This window comes from Battus philenor, unplaced genomic scaffold (assembly GCF_028537555.1).
Source record: "Battus philenor isolate CCGP_79_NKW_IND1 unplaced genomic scaffold, ilBatPhil1.0.hap1 SCAF_16, whole genome shotgun sequence".
NCBI lineage: Eukaryota > Metazoa > Arthropoda > Insecta > Lepidoptera > Papilionidae > Battus > Battus philenor.
In genome coordinates, this window is record NW_027181678.1 from 9,448,072 (window position 1) to 9,469,836 (window position 21,765).

The following is a 21,765-nucleotide window of genomic DNA, read 5'->3' on the forward strand; positions in this document are numbered from 1 at the left end:
GAGCAATGTTGGTTACTTTCGTTTGTTAACGATTCCCTTGATTCTTCATTCGTGTTCGTGTATAATAAACTTTAACAGTAAAATTGTTGGGATCAATCAGCAAATTGAATAGAAATTTGATGAAAAATTAGATATCTGTAATTTTTGTTTTTCACTATTAAAAAAATGAAATAAGAAAGTGTTTTAAATAGAAGTAGTGGTCCTAATTTCAAAATTGTACACATTATTACAAACTATATAAACCTGTGTTAAAAAAGAATCATAGAGTTTTTATTTATTGTACTGTAAATTATCTCTATAGTTTTTATAACTTGCCCGCATCCAGGGTAATTACATTTAATAATTTAAAATTTAGTTGTAAATCCTGTCATTGAAACTGCAAATTTATTTGCAATGAACTACAGACAAATTGCAACAAAATTTGTTAAAATTCGCCTCTGTTACGTTCTAATATCGTCTGTATGTTATAATTCTGTCACATAAATCTACATTGAAAAAATATTTTTACGCAAACAATCGTATAGTTGCGTGCTGATTACTCAATCGCTGCGGTAACTGCAGTCAAATGCCTGATGACTTATCTAACTTTAAAAAATTTATTGCATAATATTTTTTATCTATAAGGCCTCGAATAGGATTACTGAAATATAAATTTCTACATTCAAATTGTGTAGGGGCGCCTTATCATATTTATTTACGCTCAATACAATTTGCACCCTCGCCCTTGTGCCCGTTTCTTATCAAATCCCCGATGATTTTGAAAACTATTTTTCTTACTATAGAACTTTCTTCAGTTTTTGGGTATTCTTAAAATTCAATTCAATTTGCAAAATTAAAAAAAAGAGACTAAAATTTAAGTTTTTTTACTTTATAGCTAAAATAAAAACTGTTGTAAAAAGCTAAAATTTATATAAAAATGGTCAATAATTTTAAAATGATTTTGTATTAATTTGTGTAAATTTCTGTCGTTACAGAAAGTAATATCTTATAATCTTAACAGAGTATCAGAATTTAAGTCCCTAATAAAGAGCAAATTGGATCAGTTTCCCTATAATTAAGTTTGGGCGTTAGTTGTTTGTAAATTGAGATCTCAGTTCAAAGAAAGTAAGGCTTCGTTTGCGGTAACAATGACCTAGATTGCTACTATATCCTCGGATCGTTTACGATAAATAATAGGTTGCCATTTATAACGCCCTAGTGTTAATCTGGGGCGAGTTCGATATTCATTGTAACGCAGATTGCTAATTGTAATAATACTGCTAATATTATTTTATTTGACCGATTGGTCGTCTTTGAAGTAACAATATAGTTAATTTGCTTATTTGTGCTGAATTCTATTTACTTTAATTAATTATACAAAAAGATAATATCATTGCAACTAGAAAAAAGTATTCACACAATTAATTTTACTATATGTAATAAATAAGAAAACCAGTAACAACCACAAATATAATTTATTAGATTTGCTTTTTAATGCTCTCAAACAAAGTTCAAAAGCTACTTGATTGATGGCTGATGGGCTACTTTTCTTAAACAACAATAACCACTTTGATTGTTTACTCTTGATTTTCGTCGTCGTTTCACACAAAACATTTTCTTGTATTTCTGTTTTAAAAAACTTCTACGGGACAATACACGTGCAGGTGACGTATTACTATAAGTTTCAGTGAACGGTATGTCATGACATCTCATATTTCCTGATAAATAAGCGCTTAACACGGGTTCAGTGCATGTGTTATATGCGACAAATTGAGATGTGTTCGTTTTAGGCACAAAACCACTCGATCGATCTCTTCTGTGATTTAATTCGTTCTTTTGTTCACTAGAAGTACTGTGAGAAGTTTCATCTATCGAGCTAAGATCCGTTGATGTAACTCCTCCGCCAGGTTTTCGGTTTGTTTCCTTATCCTTACATTGTAAAAAATCATTTGTTATTTGACTGCTATTTTCATTATCAACACCTGCCGACGATGTTTTTGAATCGTATGAGGTATCTTGATGATATTTGTTGCGAAATTGACAAGCAACGTCTCTGATAAATATAATTCCCTCGCTTTTTACGTTTTCGGGGTAAGTCAAACTATTATATTCGGGTACAAAATAATCGTATTGACATGACTGGTTCAACTTGCAACTGTTGTCAGTCGGTGTTGATAATTGATATGGAGAAAAGGATTTTTGATTTAGTTTTGGGCGCATAAAGAATGTAGGTGAGCACGGATTGAAATAATCCGTCGTATCTTCCTGTTTGTTTAATTGATCCTGATAAATCACATTGATGCCTATGGATTGTTCATGTACTGGAATATAACTACATTGTGTCATTTGACAGTCAGTATTATCTATACCTTCAGTTTTATTTGTAGAAAATTGCTTAATATTTATAGTTTTTGAAAATGATGCGCATAGAGGTAAATTAATGCATCGAGGTCTATGGGGACACTCGGAAAGGTATTGGCTGTTGTTCTTTAATATTTTTACCCTTTGACAAGAGGGTACCAGGGTGCATGGTGGGTGATGTCTACAAGCTTTGGTAACACGAAGTAGACGTGAACTTAGAAGACCTTGGTTCGTTGTGCATTTAGATTTTTCCAAAGAATGGCCGGGACGTAAAATTTGACATACTGGAATGAAATCACATTGCGGTTCATGGCTGCAACATGTTTTGTTTACATTTTCATAATTAACATTACAAGGTAGATACCTGTAATTTAATGTCTTGCTAAGCTCGATACTGTTATACCGTGAGCTAACATTTTTGGATTCAGAGTTTTTATCTTCTTCTGTAGTAGTAACAAGAACTTTTTCGTTACAGTTAGGACATGTAATTTGGCAGTGTTTCCGTATACGCCTGGTCATATTTTTTGTCAAGTATTTTGAATTAGCGGAATCATCTGTTACAGATATTTCGAGTTCTGTTGGAGAGTAAGAGTTATCTTGAGGACTATCATCGCTTTCATGTTTAATTATTTTTATTTTAGTACTTTTATTATTTTCTTCTGGCTTCAACATAAAATTACTTAGTTGGTCTTTTACTTTAGACTTTATATTTTCTCCAAATTTTGTGATTGACCCTTTGTTACAATGTAAACAATCATTGAACGTATTTCTCTTAGATGTATGTGTGTGATCTTTGTACTTTTTCTTTCTATTTTCTGTTAAAGCGCTACAGTTTCCTATGTGATATTTATTATATTTCCACATTTTTTGATCTCTAGTATTTTTCTCTCTTTTATTTTTATGTTTTTGTAGATAGGTATTGCTTTTTCTAGCACCCCTTAGGTTAAAATTGGAAGATATTTCAGAATCGCATGGAAATATCTTTTTAATGTCAGTTGAATAAAGGTCATTATTATAAGAAGTCGATTGATGTGAATATTTCCGTACTGGATACACTTTTACGTCATTAATCAATTTGGATTTACCTCCGTGGCGTTTATTTTTGGCATAGGTTAAATCTTTTTTTGGTAAAGTTACTTCTGAGATACAATTAAACGATTTTCTTTTTGCAATTGTGTCTAGATCGTAAAATAAAGTACTTGTCGAATGAACTCTGTTTTCATCACTGTTACCTTTATGAGGTGAATGATGTTTTTCTGGTGTCAATAATGGTATGTTAATTAGTTGGGACAAATAATCTTCAACGGAATAACGTTTTGCTGAATATTGAGTTTGTGAATTATAAATATCGTAAACACTAGTATAAGATTTAGTCCTTGTAACCTTCTTTGCTTTCCTCATACTGCACCAATTTAACTTTATCGATTTCCTGTCAAAGCATCAATATTGAAATAAATTTATTTATGTACACTTCCTTGTGAGTAGATTAACATACCAAAAATTGTTGACTCAACTCAATAAATGTAGTGATATAATTTTATCTCACATTTTTATTAATTTTACAATTTTTATTATTAATAATATAATCTTTATGTCATTTTGACATGTATATTTATAATGTCAACGCAATTGTTATAAATTTCTTTTTGTATGTGGCCTTATCAAAAAATTGTTACAGGATTTCACATGGCTCCGAAGTTATCAAAGATGTTTCCTGAATCCTGCCTTCTGATTTTCGTTGGAGTCCTTATCGGAGCTCTACTATTAAGCACTCATAGTGTTCACGTACAACCACTGACTCCGGATACATTTTTCCTTTATATGCTGCCTCCTATCATTCTAGACGCCGGGTACTTTATGCCTAACAGGCTTTTCTTCGATCACTTAGGAACAATTTTACTTTTTGCGGTTGTGGGAACCGTGTTTAATACTCTGACAATAGGTGAGCATCTTTTTATAAAATATACGTGATATATTTAACAGACATTTTTACTTTCTACAAAATATTCTATGTTCCTATGAATCTGTTATAACAATTATTTTAAAGAAATATAGACTAAAATCAAAATTAAGTGAAGTTAACTATAGATTTTTTTTCTAATAATAATTAATATTCTGTAAATATTTAACATTATAAATAATGAAGAAGGGATATATTGCTTAACAAAATTTTTAGGTACGAAAACTTGCAAAAAAAAAACTGAAATTTATTAAGAGTAGAAATAATCATCGTCGTCATCATTGCAGCCCCAGGACGTCCACTGCTAGACATATTCCACCTCCATAGATTTTCAATAGGACCGAATAAAAATCCACCCAGCGTCTTTCCTTGAGCTTAACCTTCTTCGTCTGTCTACCTTGGGATTGGAAAACGAGGTCTCCCCTACAAGTCTCTGAAGCCCGGACATTGTTTAACGCACTATGCGCCTGACCACATCCACTTCAAGTCGCCGATCCATTGGGCTGTAGAAATACTAGTAAATCATTAGTTAGTAGGGTATCCAGCTGTTTGATATATTTATCACGATTTTTAGTTGAGCAGTTCAGTAGCTTCGTAAATAACCTCCGTAACTTTTGAGGATTTGTTTCTGGCTCACAATAAGATAGGTTTTACCATATAATATACGATTATAAAAATTATCATTTCTCGTGAACTCCAGGTAATATCTACTCGGAACACCAGAGGTCCACAGAATCTGACTTAGATTAATTAAAGTTGTTCTTATTGTAGGTGCATCTTTATGGGCGTGTGGTCAAACTGGTATCTTTGGGTGTACCACGCCTCTCCTAGATATGTTATTGTTCGGAGCGCTTATATCGGCCGTTGATCCAGTGGCTGTTCTAGCAGTATTTGAAGAAATACATGTTGATGAAGTGCTGTATATAGTTGTTTTTGGTGAATCTCTATTGAACGATGCGGTAACAGTCGTCTTGTATCATATGTTTGAAGCGTACACGTGAGTAAACCTAATTTTGTTTTTTAATACATTATTATAATTAAAATAAACAAATTTATTGTTTTAACAAAAAAATAAAATATTACACATGTATATTGCATTAGAACCATAACATGTAAGCAAACATTACGTTCAGTTTGACTACTAAAACTGTTGTAACATGCGGTATATTATTTCGTAACAATATTATAGTACCCAAGGTAAGTTGTGAGCAAAAGTCTTTAACAGTGTTATATATTATAAGTTCCAATTATTATAAATATAAATTAAATGTTAATTATTTTTTTATTTATTTTAGAGAGATGGGTCCGTCACGTCTCATGTACACAGATTTCCTAGCAGGATTTGCTTCTTTCCTGGTGGTTGCTGTTGGTGGAACATGCATTGGCGTAGTATGGGGTTTTGCTACAGGTTTAGTTACGCGTTTCACACATGAAGTAAGGGTTATTGAACCTATCTTCATTTTCGTGATGGCATATTTGGCATATTTAAACGCAGAAATGTTTCATATGAGTGGAATATTAGCGTAAGTAAATATAATATTTAATATGATCTAAAATATAATATTTTAAAGCAGTTGTCGCTTATATTAACATGAAAGCATAAATATAATAATTTATTTCTATTTTTATATTTTAGCCTTGAGATTTACAAGTTTTCCCAGTATAAAGATTTGTGATTCTATGTATAAAAGAAATATGAATATTAATTAGGTATTAGCTCCGAAAGTACAGGATTATACTGAGATAATTACGCGTTAGCGCCGTCTTGAAATTAACTTACAGTTATTAATTTTTATTTATTCTTTACAGTACTTTAAATTGTTACATCGTCGTTGTCTTCGTCATTTTATCCCATACACGCCCATTGCCAGGCATAGATTTCCTCCAAAGATATCTATGGGGGATATACCATAATCGCCATGCTAGGCAGGTGGGTTGGCGATCGGTGTGGTATTGTGTTACGCACAGGACGCCGTTGCCTATCCTCTGGAAACTTTTTCTAAGCAGTGTCAATTCTATATAATTAATGCTCAAAGTGTGAATCATATAAAATCATAACAAGTTCTATTTTTTACCACTGGCCTACAACCGCTCATTTTAGCTTGAATTGTTAAATAATAACATAAAATTCTTACAATATTTCAGAATAACATTCTGCGGCATAACTATGAAAAATTACGTAGAAGCGAACATTTCACACAAATCCCATACGACTATAAAATATACTATGAAGATGCTTTCTTCCTCATCAGAAACTATCATATTCATGTTCCTCGGCGTAGCCACGGTCAATAACAATCACGATTGGAACACGTGGTTTGTCCTTTTGACCATTGTATTTTGCTCAGTCTTTCGCATTATAGGTGGGTATAAGATCTAAGTCAAATTATTATTGAAGATTCGGATTTTTAATGACATATACTATTTTTTTCAGGTGTATATATATTTAGCGCTGTAGCAAATAAGTTCAGACTGCACAAATTAAATACTGTAGAGAAATTTGTTATGTCTTATGGAGGTGAGTATTTAAAAAGAAATAAGTATTTATATTATTTAAGCAAAGTGATTAACTCTTGATGTAAAATCGTTAAAAGGGTGAATGTACAGCTCAGGTACAAGTCCGCCCTATCCGAAAATCTATGGTTTCAGAAACAATAAATAACGTTATGATTAATATAGTAAGAAAAAGCGTGCATTGTAAGGACCAATTACTACATATTATAATCAATTATTGCTTACAGTCTGTCCCAGCTCTCTTTGCACTGCCAGAAGTTATTAGCTTGTCGCATTCTAAGCGAAAAATGATGTGACATATTTCGAAGCAATCACTTTATGTGGGCTAATTGGAAATTAGCTTAAAAGCCTTTTTGTTAACAAATGAGCTATATCAACCATTACAGTTTTTACACATATAACCGATCACCCTGTATATATTAGTCTAGATGTATAATTACTTTAGCTGCAAAAATCACTGATGTTATTACGTAAAATACAACATTTTAGGTCTACGCGGTGCAGTGGCGTTTGCATTGGTGCTATTAATAGACCCAGAAGTTGTGAATCTGCAACCGATGTTCGTCACGACTACCATAGCCGTTATATACTTTACAGTGTTTATTCAAGGTATAACAATAAAGCCACTAGTGAAGATACTTAACGTCAAAACGGTAGAAAAAAGGAAACCTACAATGAACGAAAGAATCCATGAACGAGTAAGCGGAAACAGAATTTAACAGTTAGATAAAAAATGCCTTTTGACATATTTAATTGTTTATTGTTATTTCAGTTTATGGATCATTTAATGGCAGGGATAGAAGATATATTAGGAAAACATGGGAACCATCACATGCGAGACAAATTTAAGAGATTTGATAACCGTTTCATTCGACCTTTTCTGTTGAGAAATTATCAGGTTAGCTATTTTGTAATTGCGTAAGATAGTTTTGAAAGTGATATTTTCTACCAATCAAAATAAAAGGTGAAAGAGTTTTTTTTGTCATCATCACATTGTCAGTCGATGGACGCCCACGTGCAAGGTATAGGCCTCTCCCAAAGGTCACCTGATTTGCTACGAACTTAACGACTATGGGTTTTTTTACATTATAACAATAAGAAATTCACGAAGAAGAAAATTACATTATTGAATGATATGTCCACAGGGTGCTGAGCCTAAAATATTAGAAACTTATTCCAAGTTAGCAATGAGAGACGCAATTGAATATATGCAGAGAAACGCATCGACAATTGGTAACATATCTGGCGCAGAGTCTATGTCAGCTATATTTAAAAATTATACGAACGCCAATTTTAATGGAAGGTAATTAATTCTTTTACTATAATATAAGAAGTCTTCTGAACACATTTGACTCATTTTCAATCTCCGTAAATATAACCACATATCTTCTAATCTCTCTAAGCTAAAATGGCTGCCTATCCGACAGCGTCTTCTAACTTAAGTAGTATCTGATACACTTGTTTATAATTTGTTTACTAACTTAGGAAATCCGACAAAATGTGTGTTAAAGTCCGAGATCTATAAAACGTGTTATGTAAAATATATATTTAAATATTTGTATTGTTATTATACCTATAAGCTATTAATGTTACTATTCATCGATAGTACATTTTAACAGGACTTTTATTATTTACTTATTTCACCTATCATCATTATTTTATCACTTCATCGGCGGCTTTAAGTTCCCTGTTAAATTTTGCATAAAAATGTGTAAATATTAAAATAAATGCTCTATATAATTTTCTATAGATTCTATGTATGCTAAACTAGGATAGGTATAATGAAGTATTTATTACTACAATAATGGAAAATCTGTTTAAAAAATGTTTTGCACTAATTAAAAAAAATATTTAAAGCCGCTTTTTAAAAACATAATAATGTTGTAAAATATAAACATAAGAAATAAAAATACATCTATTGCATTTATTTAGAATTACTAGGAGACCCCATCGACAATCTCGTGTAACATAAATAATTTTAAAATGTTTATAACGTATTTTACAGTCCCAGCTTCAGTCAGTTAGACTCTTCCACGTGGAATATAGACATGCAGGAATTAGAATACAATCCGTCCAAGAAAGATTTGACAGATGCGAGAATTCATCACCTACTCGCTGAAGAACTCTGCAAACCTTACAGAAGAGTAAGTATTTATATCCTATATCTCTATTAAAATTATTTAATAATTACGACTATATACCGCACTTATGCATCATTTTAGCACACTCCGTTTTGACCTTTTGATGCCTGTTTTAAATAAATAAACATCATTTTTTCAGCCGCAATGTGTCCACTACTGAACATAAGTCTCTTCATAGATTTCCAAATCGACCGATTACACGCGGTCTGTCTAGTTTGTTATTGGACATCCTAAAGATATTCTAACTAGAATTATTTCGTATTTTATTACAAACCCATTCAGAGCTACATTAGTACATGTAATACATATTTAATCAAAAAAATATGTCGGATGAAGTTTTTACGATAAATTTTAATGAATATAATAATTAAAGAAAATAATAAATAATTGAAATTCATTATGATCGTAATCATTGCGACCGTAAGACGTCTACTGCTGAACACTGGCTTCTCCTAAATACTTAATCGGACTGCTTACAGCTTGCATCCTGCATCTTACGATGATCGTAATATCGTAATCTGTTCACTTTGTGGGTGGGAAAAGCGCTCCGCTTGCTGGTCTGTAGCCTCCACATTAGAACCATAAAAATTACTCCTAGCATAAGCTACCAAACTCAAATATTAGGTTTATTATGTCTTTAGATTCCTACAAGTAGATATGTATTTTTTAATTGTACGAAATAAAATGGCGATAGTTTTTCTTACAGCACCGCCGATTGAGTTACAGTAGACACGCAGTGAATGATCGTGACCTGGGAACACAAGTGAATTATAAGACACATATGAATATACGGCGTCTAGTAGGGGACCGGAAACATCACCATAAGCGTAGTAAACGTGGAAAACAGGTAAGTCTGTATTTACATAAAAGGTTGTCAAATATCTCCCTTCCGCCTTTTTGTCTTTTGAATTTCGCGGCTATGTACAAAGCGCTACAGAGCAGCTCGTATCTGGCAATACTATACATAATTTGAAAGGTCTTGACATAACCTACAAAACGACGCTATGCATGATTAGTTTGGATATTGCGTTCAACTGTTATAGACGTGTATACATGGAGTTCACTAACGCCGAAATTCGCGCTATTTTAAAGTTTTCCTTCGTTAAAGGCAAATCCGCTAGAGAAACGTTCCGTGAGATTAATGGTGTTTTGGGGGATGGTACTCTATCACTTCGAACCGCGGAGGAATGGTTTCGACGATTCAGAGCCGGCGAAAACGACACCATGGATAAGCCAGCCGGCGGAAGACCTGTGACGACAAATACCGATCAAATCATGGACTACATCGAGTTAGACCGGCATGTGGCATCTCGTGACATCGCCCAGGAGATGGGAGTTAGTCACCAAACAATTTTAAACCATCTGCAGAAGGCTGGATACAAAAAAAAGCTTGATGTTTGGGTGCCGCATGATTTGACGCAAAAAAACCTTCTGGACCGAATCAACGCCTGCGATATGCTGCTGAAACGGAACGAACTCGACCCATTCTTGAAGCGGATGGTGACTGGCGACGAAAAATGGATCACATACGACAATATCAAGCGAAAACGGTCGTGGTCGAAGGCCGGTGAATCGTCCCAAACAGTGGCCAAGCCGGGATTGACGGCCAGGAAGGTTTTGCTGTGTGTTTGGTGGGATTGGAAGGGAATCATCCACTATGAGCTGCTCCCATATGGCCAGACGCTTAATTCTACCATCTACTGCGAACAACTGGACCGCTTGAAACAGGCGATCGACCAGAAGCGTCCAGAATTGGCCAACAGGAAGGGTGTAGTGTTCCACCAGGACAACGCCAGACCACACACTTCGTTGATGACTAGTCAGAAGCTACGGGAGCTCGGATGGGAGGTTTTATCACATCCACCATATAGCCCGGACATAGCGCCAAGTGATTACCACCTGTTCCTGTCCATGGCGAACGCTCTTGGTGGTGTAAAGTTGAACTCAAAAGAGGTTTGTGAAAAGTGGCTGTCCGAGTTCTTCGCAAATAAGGAGGGGGCTTCTACGAGGGAGGTATTATGAAGTTGCCGTCTAGATGGAAACAGATTATCGAACAAAACGGCGCATATTTGAACTAAATCCGATCATTGTAACACTTTTTATAAAGCATTGAATAAAGAGCAAAAAAGCGGAAGGGAGATATTTGACAACCTGTTATATTTATATTTGTCTCTAATTGCACCAGTTTTAGCAAATGTTATGTTTATCAAAAATTTAACAGTAATTATTTAAATTATAAATCAAATTATTTCATTAATATTTTTTGTTATATTCACAACTATGTACGTTTTCCAGGATGGCAAAAACCATGTCACTTTCCCAGAATTCCAGCAAAATGGTTCAGCCAAACAGTTCACGCACGGTAAAAAAAAGTATTATAGATTAGGTACTTAATTTATTTCTATTTTAATATCACGAGTGTCTATCGCATGCACGTGTGGGTTAAAGTATTTATTTTTTTATTTAAACTTTTGATTTTTTCTACTTTAATTTGTTTGCGAAGATCTAATGCTTATGTAAAAAACATAGAAAGCAAATATGCAATATTTTCTTTCGTTTACTATTCAGCTAAGATACAATTGCATTGAATTTTTATTTTGCGAATTTTGTAGTTTTGCATGAACACCCACAAAATTCGTTTATGACTTTAATAAGATATTAAAATTCTCTAGATATTATGCTAAAACAGAATACATGATCAATAATTAATCAGAAAGAAAATAATAAATAAAATATGTAAGTCATGTTTTTATTCCCTTCAAATTGGTTAAGGCGTTTTACTAATCCTTTAAATAAATACAGCTACTGCTCAAGCCAAGACTCGCCCTCCCTCATATAGAGTTTAAATGCCAACAGGTCTAAAAGCATTTTCAATGTCCAAAAAACTGTTTAAGATGTAATAATGATTTATCAGACAACAGATCATGTGTGTCTTTAAATTTGATATTTTCTGTATTGTAGACTACATTGACGAGGTTCTGCAGGAGGATGAAGATCGTGAGCCCCGTCGTGAAGAAAATGACGGCGGTATTACTTTCACTGCCAAATCCCCGCGTAGGTATTTTGCATGGATCACGTTATGTACCACCCTGTGTATGTACTTCAATACCGTCATTATGTCGATTTATGCGTTCAATTTAAAATTAAAAAATTATGAACTATAATTCATTAATCAACTATTGCTAACAATAAATAAATAAACGAATAAGATTTTTTTAAAAAGAAACTGATTTTGCTACATTTGACGCGACGCGATATTATTTGTATACTATAAAGTTGTAGCCAACATTAATTATTTATATAATTGACGACGATGCACGGAAAAATTGATAAATGAGCTGTATATGTTTCCACTAACGATATAATAAAAAAAATAATAATACATATAGCACTAATAGTTTTTAAGTGTTTTAAAGAATAAAAAAATTGTTATTATTCAATTTATTATGTCTTTAAATTTATAGAAATTTATGAGATATCTGTTTGCAAATATTAAACAAATAATAGGAGAGTAAAAATAACTATTACAGCTCTATATAAAATCGTCATTAATTACCAAAGTTTCGTATGTTTTTCTAATCCAATATAGTGATATTCTGCCTTACACTAATTTATTTCGAACCAACAGGCGCTATACAGAGTGATTAATTTACATGTAAGAGTTTTATAACTAAGGCTTTGGTGACCAACGAGCTATACATTTACTCTTTTAAAGTTTCTAAAACTATAACTAATCTCCCTGTACTGTAATAATAACTAATTTAATGTGAAATGCAATATTAAATAATAACTTATTGTGTACACGGGTAATTAATGCCAGTTTAACGTTCTGCAATAGTAATTACTTTACTTGATACTTAATCAGTAAATTGTCGGAAAATAATTTGTTATGATATTCTTAATGAATTTTGTGTATTTGAAATATTATTTTCTTGTTAATATTTTATCGTAAATTTATTCTGTATATACGCTAAGTAAAATATAGAGTCTATGCAATAATGTTGCAAATATATAAATTTATTTTTAAACAAAACTTTTAATATTATTGAAGTACAAACACATTTATATGTTGTGACAAAATGTGTTTATTATATTTTATCACTTATTATACAAGAACATCGATATGACTAATGTAATGGAAGCTTGCAATACGGTACGTATTGAAATTATTTCGTTCGCTGGGCCAGATTTATTTTTTATTTACGGATATGGCTATTTTAATATAACTGTGTTCTGATGCATTTAATGTAGCATGTGTTCTTTATTATTATAATATACTGTTTATTGGTCTATAATCACTAGAATATTTTTTTAATATTGTTCCCAAACTCTTCAATATTTTGGGTTTGCTTTATTTGCTGTTTAAGTTTTCTATATAAATAATTTTATTATAATCTTGACACATCGTAAATAATCGATATCCTCAATATGTGCTACACAATGTGAATCTTTCGCTAGAAACGTAGTTTCACTTCTGGTTAATTTAACTCTATCATATTTGTTTCTCTATTTCATATAATTTCTCTATCACCCCGCTCCTCATTTCGGCTTGTTTAATATGTTTGATTGTCGTTTTCTTTCCTTCCGGCAAACTTCATGTGGCATCGCAAACTAACCGATAAAACTCGGCAACCGGTGATGCATACAGCTGGATATAAAGAAGTCAGCCCGACGTCCTCGCATAAAGAGAATAGTAGTTCGCTACTAAACCAGTTGGCAAATCTTCCTGGATTCAATCCATTGAAAGCGAGGATCGTAAAGCAGTATGCTAAAACGCCCGAAGAAATACTGCCGACAGCTGTTGAAAAATCATTACCGTGGAGAAGGGACAGATCCACGTACAATTTCGGTATGTGTTTAGTAAAAACTGACTGTTTAATCAGAACCGCATTCGCTTCCGATAGACAAAGATTTATAGTCCGACCGGAACCACTGTGACGCGTGCAACGTATTTGCGTTTTTGTAACGCCTGCAACGGTTCCTTTCGGACTTATAGTTAGGGTCGCTTTTGGCTTTTAAAGATCTTATTATATTATTTCTAGCGCTTTGTGAATAACTATTTTGGTTATCTGATTAAGCAGTGTCAAATGAAATTGCACGTTCACGGATTTTCTTTTCGTCACTAATGTGGTATAAATAACCTCTTAGCTTCGTATTAAGTAAATCATAGATGCTAGTTAAAACTAGGACAAAGATAAACAGATATTTCTAAAAAAAATAATATTGTCTTTGCGTGTATCGCCTAAAAGTAACAATGGTTATCTTTGCGCCTAAGCCGGTAGATTAGTTGGGTTGGAAATATTTGATTTTTCGATAAAAAGCCCTAGTCGTATAGACACGCATGTAAAATTAAAGTAAAAGTATTTTTGCTAATATCTCTATATGCTAATTAAAATGTGTTCTAATTACTTAATTAAAAAAAATATATAAATATAAAGTAAAGTAGTTATTAGGTAATACATTAATGTTAAAAGATGTTGAATAACAGGTGATGTTACGGTCAATTTCTACAGTAGGTATGTAATGAATTGTTGGTGCCATAACAAGCATGACTGCAGCTCATGGTCAAAGCGTTAGAAGACAAGGGCTTCGTATTAACTAACAACGGTGCTTTTAGTTCGGAAACCGTTGCAATAAGTATATATTTTATTTTTAGTACCAAACGAGGACATCCTTGAAGAGGACGAAAGAAGAATGTCTGATGATAACGGTAAGACTTGAATGAGAAAGTGGTAATTTAAACATTTAGTCGGTAGTATGACCAACGTGTGTTACTGTTACTGATAATGACTTGCACTGAAACATGGTCTTTCACTTCGGGCCTCATTGGCAAGTTCATAATTAACCAACGAGCCGTGAAAAAGCTAGCTCGATATTTCCCTACGACATGAAATCAGGAATGAAGAGATTCGTAGACGAATGAAAGTGACCCACATAGCTGAGTGTATTTGCAAGTTAATTGCATGGGCAGGTCAGATAGCGTATAGAACAGATGGAAGGGGCATTTTGGTTCTAGCGTAAAGACCACACACCTGCAAACGTAGGGTAGGACGTCCATCTACAAACTGAACAGATGACCAGGTAAAGGCCATTGGAAGACGCTTAATGCGGACCTCTTTAAACTGGTCTTATTGAAAATCTATAGGGACGCGTGTCCGGCAGCGAACGTCATACAATTCATAACAAATACTGTGATTTTTGCCTCAGAATTCCATAATGCATCAATTTTTAGATATCTTTATCGGGTTAATAAAGAATATTTTTATATTTATCTATTCCTTACTTATAATAATAACTCAAATAATTTGTTCAAAGTAGAAAGCAGACATTATTTATTTATTAATTATAATCATTTAATTTTCGAAAATTAGTTAAGCTTTGTAAGATGTCATACCTCTTCATCCATGCATTACTGTTTTGTTCGTTCAAAATTCAGTTGATAATTTAAAAAAAAAAACTAATAATTTACAGATACTTATATGATAGTGGCGGAGCATGCCCGAGTAGCGACTCCGACGGCAACTGAGACTATGTTACCATGGAAACGGGAGGAGACTGAAGGATCGGGAGCCCTCAAACAATCAGAGTTCCCTTCTTGGGCCTCTAATAAGGAATACTTAGCTTATAGCTCCCCCTCTGCTACTTTCTTAGGTAAAACATTGTTAAAAATCCCGGCCTAAGTTTTCAAAAATAAAACTCGTTATTTATTTTCAAAATATATAATACAAACAATAACAATCTTCTTTGCCAATTGGAGATTTTAAAAAACTTATATAATGCTAAATGTAATATATACGGAAATATCTATATTCTGTACGAGCATTATTAAAATTTTATATATTTTAATAATGCTCGTACAGAATATAGACATTAAAATAATTGCATTGCTGGCGCTTATAGTGTTTCATCATCAAGTTAGACGATTCAAAAAAATTTTGAATATCAATTGTAATAATAAACAGTAGGCCTTCATAGGTTTCCAAACCAGTGACAGATTTTTCTTAAATTTATCCTATTTTTAGATATTATTGATTATTTTTTTTTAATGTACGTACATTTTTTTAATATTTATAATTAATATTGCATGCTTTCTTAATTATTTAATTATTGCATATAATGCAAAAAGTTTAAGAGATACCCTGTTAACAGGATGGAGAATCATTGATGTAAACAACTAATTAACATATTTACGTCAAAAAACGTAGTTATAAAACCTGATTTATTTCACCTTTCACAGATATTTACTTTCTCTTTCAATTATTTCGATCTATTAGCCTTATTTTTACAATAATTTTTACCGAATAGTGCACAATTTATATTCACAAATGTTTTTAATTTACTCTATATCATTTATGTAACATTATCTCACCCATTTTTTTCTTTTCTCCTATCTCTTTAAATCCACAAAATTAGGTGGTATAGAGAAGCCAAAACATCCGAAATCTATCATAGGTCTGTTTCGAAGAGAGAGCTCAAGTTCTACACAGGGTGCGCCAGAGTTGCTCTCAGGTTCTGAAACAGAAGGTAACAAAACAGATGGGAGTAAAGGCGAAAGTTCTTCTGTAAAAGGAGAACAAGTCGGTACGTCGAGAACTGGGACAAATTTACTGTCAAAAAGGAGCACAAGTCTCGGTGGTCCCTCGGTCTTGCTAATGGAGGACGTTGCACACTCTGATCCACTTGGCGCTTCAAGTAGACCCGCGAGTATTATGCAGGGACCTCACAGAGGACAGTGCAGGAGAGGATCCATGCTGGAGTTAACAGGGTATGTGATTATATGCAATTAGTGATCATGGCATATTTCAATCAGTAAGCATTGCTTTTATAGTTTCGGTTCTAAATGGATAAATGGCAAACTATACTGACCGCTCTTTCTCTATTTAAGTTCTTAATGCTCTATTGATCAACAATTCCACATTAAGTATTGGAAAAGCTAATCAAGCAAAATAAATAATTTGTTAAATAGATAATTACAATAATAAGATATAATAAGGATAATGTTAAACGTGTGCTATATGTCACCTATTTTCAAGTAGGTCGCATTTACACAAGCATTAGTAATAAATTCGTAAGATATAAAATAATTTCAATGAATTACAAAGACAGAAAATAATTTTAAAAATGTAATAAATGGGCCCTTTATAACAAATAAATAATTGTAACTTTAATAATTACATAATAAGTCTAAAAAATTATTAGATAAGAAAAAAGACTCCGCCATTTGGTGGCCGAGTTTCATATGGTGACGAAAAAAAATCTTTAATATTTTTACTCTTGGAAACGCGTGACCCTAGTGAAGAGACGGGCCTTTATCTTTTGAATTGCGTATTTTTTAATGAAGTCATAGGTAAAATTTCTACTGAGTGATGGGTGTAACTTCTTAAAAATTATTCATATTATTATCGACAGAAAACCATGTGCAGTGAATACATGTGTGCATTATAAGTAGAACGTCAGAGGAGTCCATTTTGATATAAACTTTTTCTAAATTTTATTATCATAAGAGTCCTGATTGTAATACGATTTCTTTGCGATTTTTTGATTTTCTTCTTTTATTTTTTTTAACTTTAACTGTTCAGCGGTTCCGACGATAGTGAAAGCGCCTTCTGAAACATAAAAGCAATGATATACAAGTATTTTTTAAACATGTTACAGTTTTTATATACGTGAAGAAACGTAGAAGACATCTTTTTTTTTAATTTTGAGATAATTTATTTGTCATTTATAAGTAAAATTTCATTTTGATTATTATAGGTCATTATCACGGGATGCCATAACGGAAGAAAAATGTAGCAAATCACTACCTGAAAGCGAAAGGATGGGTGTTAGGAGGCTCACATTAGGTCAACAAAGCCTGCCAAGGGAACCCTTTATCAGGCAGTTATCCATGACTCCAAATCTACTTACCAGCTCATCTTCAGACGAATCCTCGGATGAGAACACCTGAGTACCGCGTCGTGGTGACCAGGATCGGTTGCCACTGCTCGGGTATAGGACATTAGAATAAAGTGCGATTTTAATTGTAATCAATATTAAGTTTTCAAACAATACAAATATTGTGTAATTTGTGCTGTGAAACTGTGGTGTAAGAATAGGTAAAATGTTTGAATATGTAGTTACGCAAATTAGTCAAGCTGAATTGTACGTTTGAGATTGTGTGATAAAGAGAATTTCTATGAATGATAACATATAAAAGCTGGAGCTGTCTTTTAAAACTACTATAAAATTATATCTATTTTGTTTATTCTATCAATATTTAAAATTACATTAACTCTTTTGTTTCATTTAGTCCTAAAAAAAATTACAAAGTTAAAATCATTGAAGTATATTTATTGTGAGAAAAATGAATTGAAATAATAGAACCTTTGAGATATTTCGGTGTAAAAGATAATTAGTTTAAACTTCTTATAGTGTTGGTATAAGTTTTGCTTAGATGATCAACCTGTTTTAATGAACTTATAAACTATGTAGATTAATAATTGTCAATTCCTAAAAACAAACAAAAAAAACAAGAAAATTAGTAATGTTTTATAACGTTGTTATATTAGTCTTATCGAGACTCAATCAAAACAATTTAAACTTTATTATGTTTAACCATACCTTTTAATAGTGACAGAACCACAGGATATTTATTTATGAAAATTAATCTTGGCTACAGTAAAGAATAAAACAATAGTTTTAAATTTACTCTATCAATGGTCTTTAACAGTATTTTTGTATGGCGTTTGTACGTATAATGTTAAAATAAATATAAGGTTAAATGAATGCATACAAGTATATATTTTCATTTACAAAGTAATGGCGTTAGTTGCCAATGACAATATATATTAAGTGTAAATCTCACAAATATTTTATCTATAAAACAAACAAATGTTTAAATTTTTTATTAACATTGTATATGAATTCGAGGTTAATTTTTACAAAGATGACATTTCGTAAAATAATCAATGTTTATTTTTGCCAATCATTAATAATATATATAAGAAATTAGGCATGACTAGTTAGACACAAAAAAGTAAAAAAAAACTGATTAATTTAATAACGCAACAGACAACAAATATGTGATTTTAACAAGAACAGAATTTTGGGATGATATACAAAATGTTTAAATTTCTTCTCAGTTTTATATAATATTTTACATCCTTTGAAAAACATCATCCATAGAGTCATTTTTATATTTTAAATCAACAGAGCTATTAACGCTTACATTAAACACAAATAGGCGCGTTAGTGAAAATTGTTAGCGATTTAAACCTATTGTCACTTGACAGCACTGTTTGAACTTATAGGTGTAGCTACAACAAAGTGTTAAATTAACATAGTACAATAATAGAAATAAGTAGTAAAATATTAGCGGTAAAATAAGACGCTTCATATTTAAATATATGTACAAGACAACTTTATTTTATGTACCCTACATGAATACAACATCATACTAATATATTTTTTAGTTTTTATTATTATAAGCTGCAGTAATATATCTGCCCAGATTTTATACAATTTACATGTAGCCGAAGATGTAAACGGCAGTTTGATTTTATTAGTAAAAAGACGATGTAACGTTAGTAAAAAAAAATTCAAAGCGGTCCCGCGGCTTCGCCATTAAATTAAAAAATTCAGTAGTCAAATTAGAAGTTCCATTGTCATTATTAAACGAATCTTTATCCATTCAGGCACTCAAATGTTATAATTAAACAATATTGCGGTGTGGATACAAATTACTTTTTTTATTTATTTGTCGCCTAATTGAAAAGAACACGACCGTCATTTTTTTCCTGTTTCATTTAACCAGATACGCGTTTCCGCATCACAGATATAAAATTTAGGACTTACTAAAATAATAAACTATAAGAGTTCATACTGATGCAACATTGTTTTAAGTAGATAGCATATTACCTTTTTATTCTACTTTAAGGTGTACTCAAAATATTTGTAATTTTTACTTTACGAGACAAATACACAGTTCGTCATAATTTACTGGCACAAACTAGGTTCTTAAAAATAAAATCTTACTCAACACAAAGGCAGAAGGTATACGCCATTAATTCAACTTAGATTTTTCGATTTTACGGCGCCCTTCTCAGTGGACCACAATGAATCTTAGATTAGGAATAAACAAGAAAAACCGCATAAATACCACCATGAAAAGTATTAAAATGGAATGCAAAAAATATCGGTTGTCATTAAATGGTTTCTTGATGAAAATCGATTAAATTTAAAAGCATAATACAAATATTTTAAAGGCCTAATTTTTAAAGGGATGCGGAAAATAACATAGTTTTCTTAATCAGTACTATTTATTATATAGATCACTTGTTGCTATGTATATTTAAAATATATAAATGATACATGTATACACCACAACACAAGCTACGTCTTAAATAACAAATAATAATCACAATATGTCAAAAAATAATTTTCATTTTATTTTGGCGTCATTTTTATTGCAGGTTATTAATTTTTTTAGTTTGACATTTCAATGTGTAAACATCACAGTATTGTGATAGTGTACATAAATCTCCTTATAAGGTATAATAAAATTTGTGTAGAAAAGCACTTGTTATAGTATAGGCAATTATTAGTTGGTAAATTTAGGCGCGAGTTGACAATAGAATAGTTTTATTTTGATTGATATTCGTACGGTAATGTAATTTTTGGGACCGTGCGATTTTTTGGAAAGTAGGTAACACTTTTTGTAAACCCGTGAAATAAAACCAATGTATTACAACTTTCAGTATTTAATAAAGCTTTCGTGTTATTTATTGTATGTTTTTAAATATAATATTTAAAATAACATTAATGTTATATTTTAGGATTTTATTATTAAGAACCTTTATTTTAATTTCATACATGTAAAAAAACAGTTGTAACGTGCACTAGTAATTTTTCAACTTTTCTAAAAATTAAGCATAATATGGCAGGTAATTAACAAAATCGGCAACTGTTTTATCCACTAAGAATTACACAATGAATTGTGTGTCTTTTTTATTTTTAAATGATTTTAAACGAAAATTACTTAAAAACAATTATGGGTGTGCCGTATTATTTGAATACCGATCAACTAAAATATCAAGAAATAGTTGCGTCAACGCATGATTATATTAATTTATTGTAATGGACAAGTTTACTTAAAACCAATTCGGCAACATAAAGTAATAAACATTTGGTAACTAAATTAACTTGATATTATTGGTCAAAAATTTTATATAACGAATGCATAATATTAAATGTATGTATATCATTGAAATAAAGACCATGATATACTTAGACGAATAAAAATAAGAGTTATTGAGTTTCTATAATACTTTACTAGTTCAAAGAAATATTAAGCATACGAAATCCTCATCTAATGTAACTAAATGTAATTGCCTGTAATCTAAACGCTGTTTTTGAACAATGGTGTGTCAATTGAATATAATAGTGCCTAGCTATTACAGCTTATTATTTTATTGTTACCTATTTGTTATTCTTAAAAATGTAAGGTTTATAGGTCGCGTAAATTCTTGGTAAATAAACCTGTTTCTTGCGAGTTTTTTTGTTTTATTTTATCTTATCAAACATGTTTTTCTTAAGTACCAATGTGAGTTCATAGTAATTTTAATAGCTTTCGAGGAAGTCTCAAAAGATAACGCCAAGTCATGAGACAAATGACAGTGAAGATTTTTACACTCTACTTTTAATAAAAAAATATTTTACTTTTTCATCCAAAAACTTTTAATGTCTGCCAGATGTATCTGAATTTGCAAGGTATATCAAAATTTAATCCCGATATTTTGCACTGATGCAACATTTATAGTTTCTGGTTCTGCT

General features: G+C 31.7%; 1 protein-coding gene across 9 annotated transcripts in view; it reads left to right on the top strand.

Annotated features, from left to right (window-relative positions):
• The window catches only part of Nhe2 (Na[+]/H[+] hydrogen exchanger 2), a 53,848-nt gene extending 32,372 nt beyond the window's left edge, over positions 1-21,476 (top strand). For 3 of the 9 annotated variants that reach the window (XM_068762674.1, XM_068762672.1, XM_068762673.1), the window contains exons 4-20: positions 4,019-4,282; positions 5,072-5,297; positions 5,596-5,823; positions 6,446-6,663; positions 6,735-6,818; positions 7,304-7,512; positions 7,587-7,712; positions 7,960-8,117; positions 8,820-8,958; positions 9,650-9,802; positions 11,251-11,341; positions 11,917-12,009; positions 13,604-13,804; positions 14,612-14,665; positions 15,427-15,606; positions 16,369-16,720; positions 17,710-21,476. In XM_068762674.1, coding sequence (XP_068618775.1) covers positions 4,019-4,282; positions 5,072-5,297; positions 5,596-5,823; positions 6,446-6,663; positions 6,735-6,818; positions 7,304-7,512; positions 7,587-7,712; positions 7,960-8,117; positions 8,820-8,958; positions 9,650-9,802; positions 11,251-11,341; positions 11,917-12,009; positions 13,604-13,804; positions 14,612-14,665; positions 15,427-15,606; positions 16,369-16,720; positions 17,710-17,902 — 2,969 coding nt within the window. In that variant the 3' untranslated portion in view covers positions 17,903-21,476. The remainder of the gene's footprint in view (positions 1-4,018; positions 4,283-5,071; positions 5,298-5,595; positions 5,824-6,445; positions 6,664-6,734; positions 6,819-7,303; positions 7,513-7,586; positions 7,713-7,959; positions 8,118-8,819; positions 8,959-9,649; positions 9,803-11,250; positions 11,342-11,916; positions 12,010-13,603; positions 13,805-14,611; positions 14,666-15,426; positions 15,607-16,368; positions 16,721-17,709) is intronic. The other 6 variants (XM_068762678.1, XM_068762676.1, XM_068762675.1 and 3 more) reach the window with 6 other exon arrangements.
• Positions 21,477-21,765: the final 289 nt, after the last annotated feature.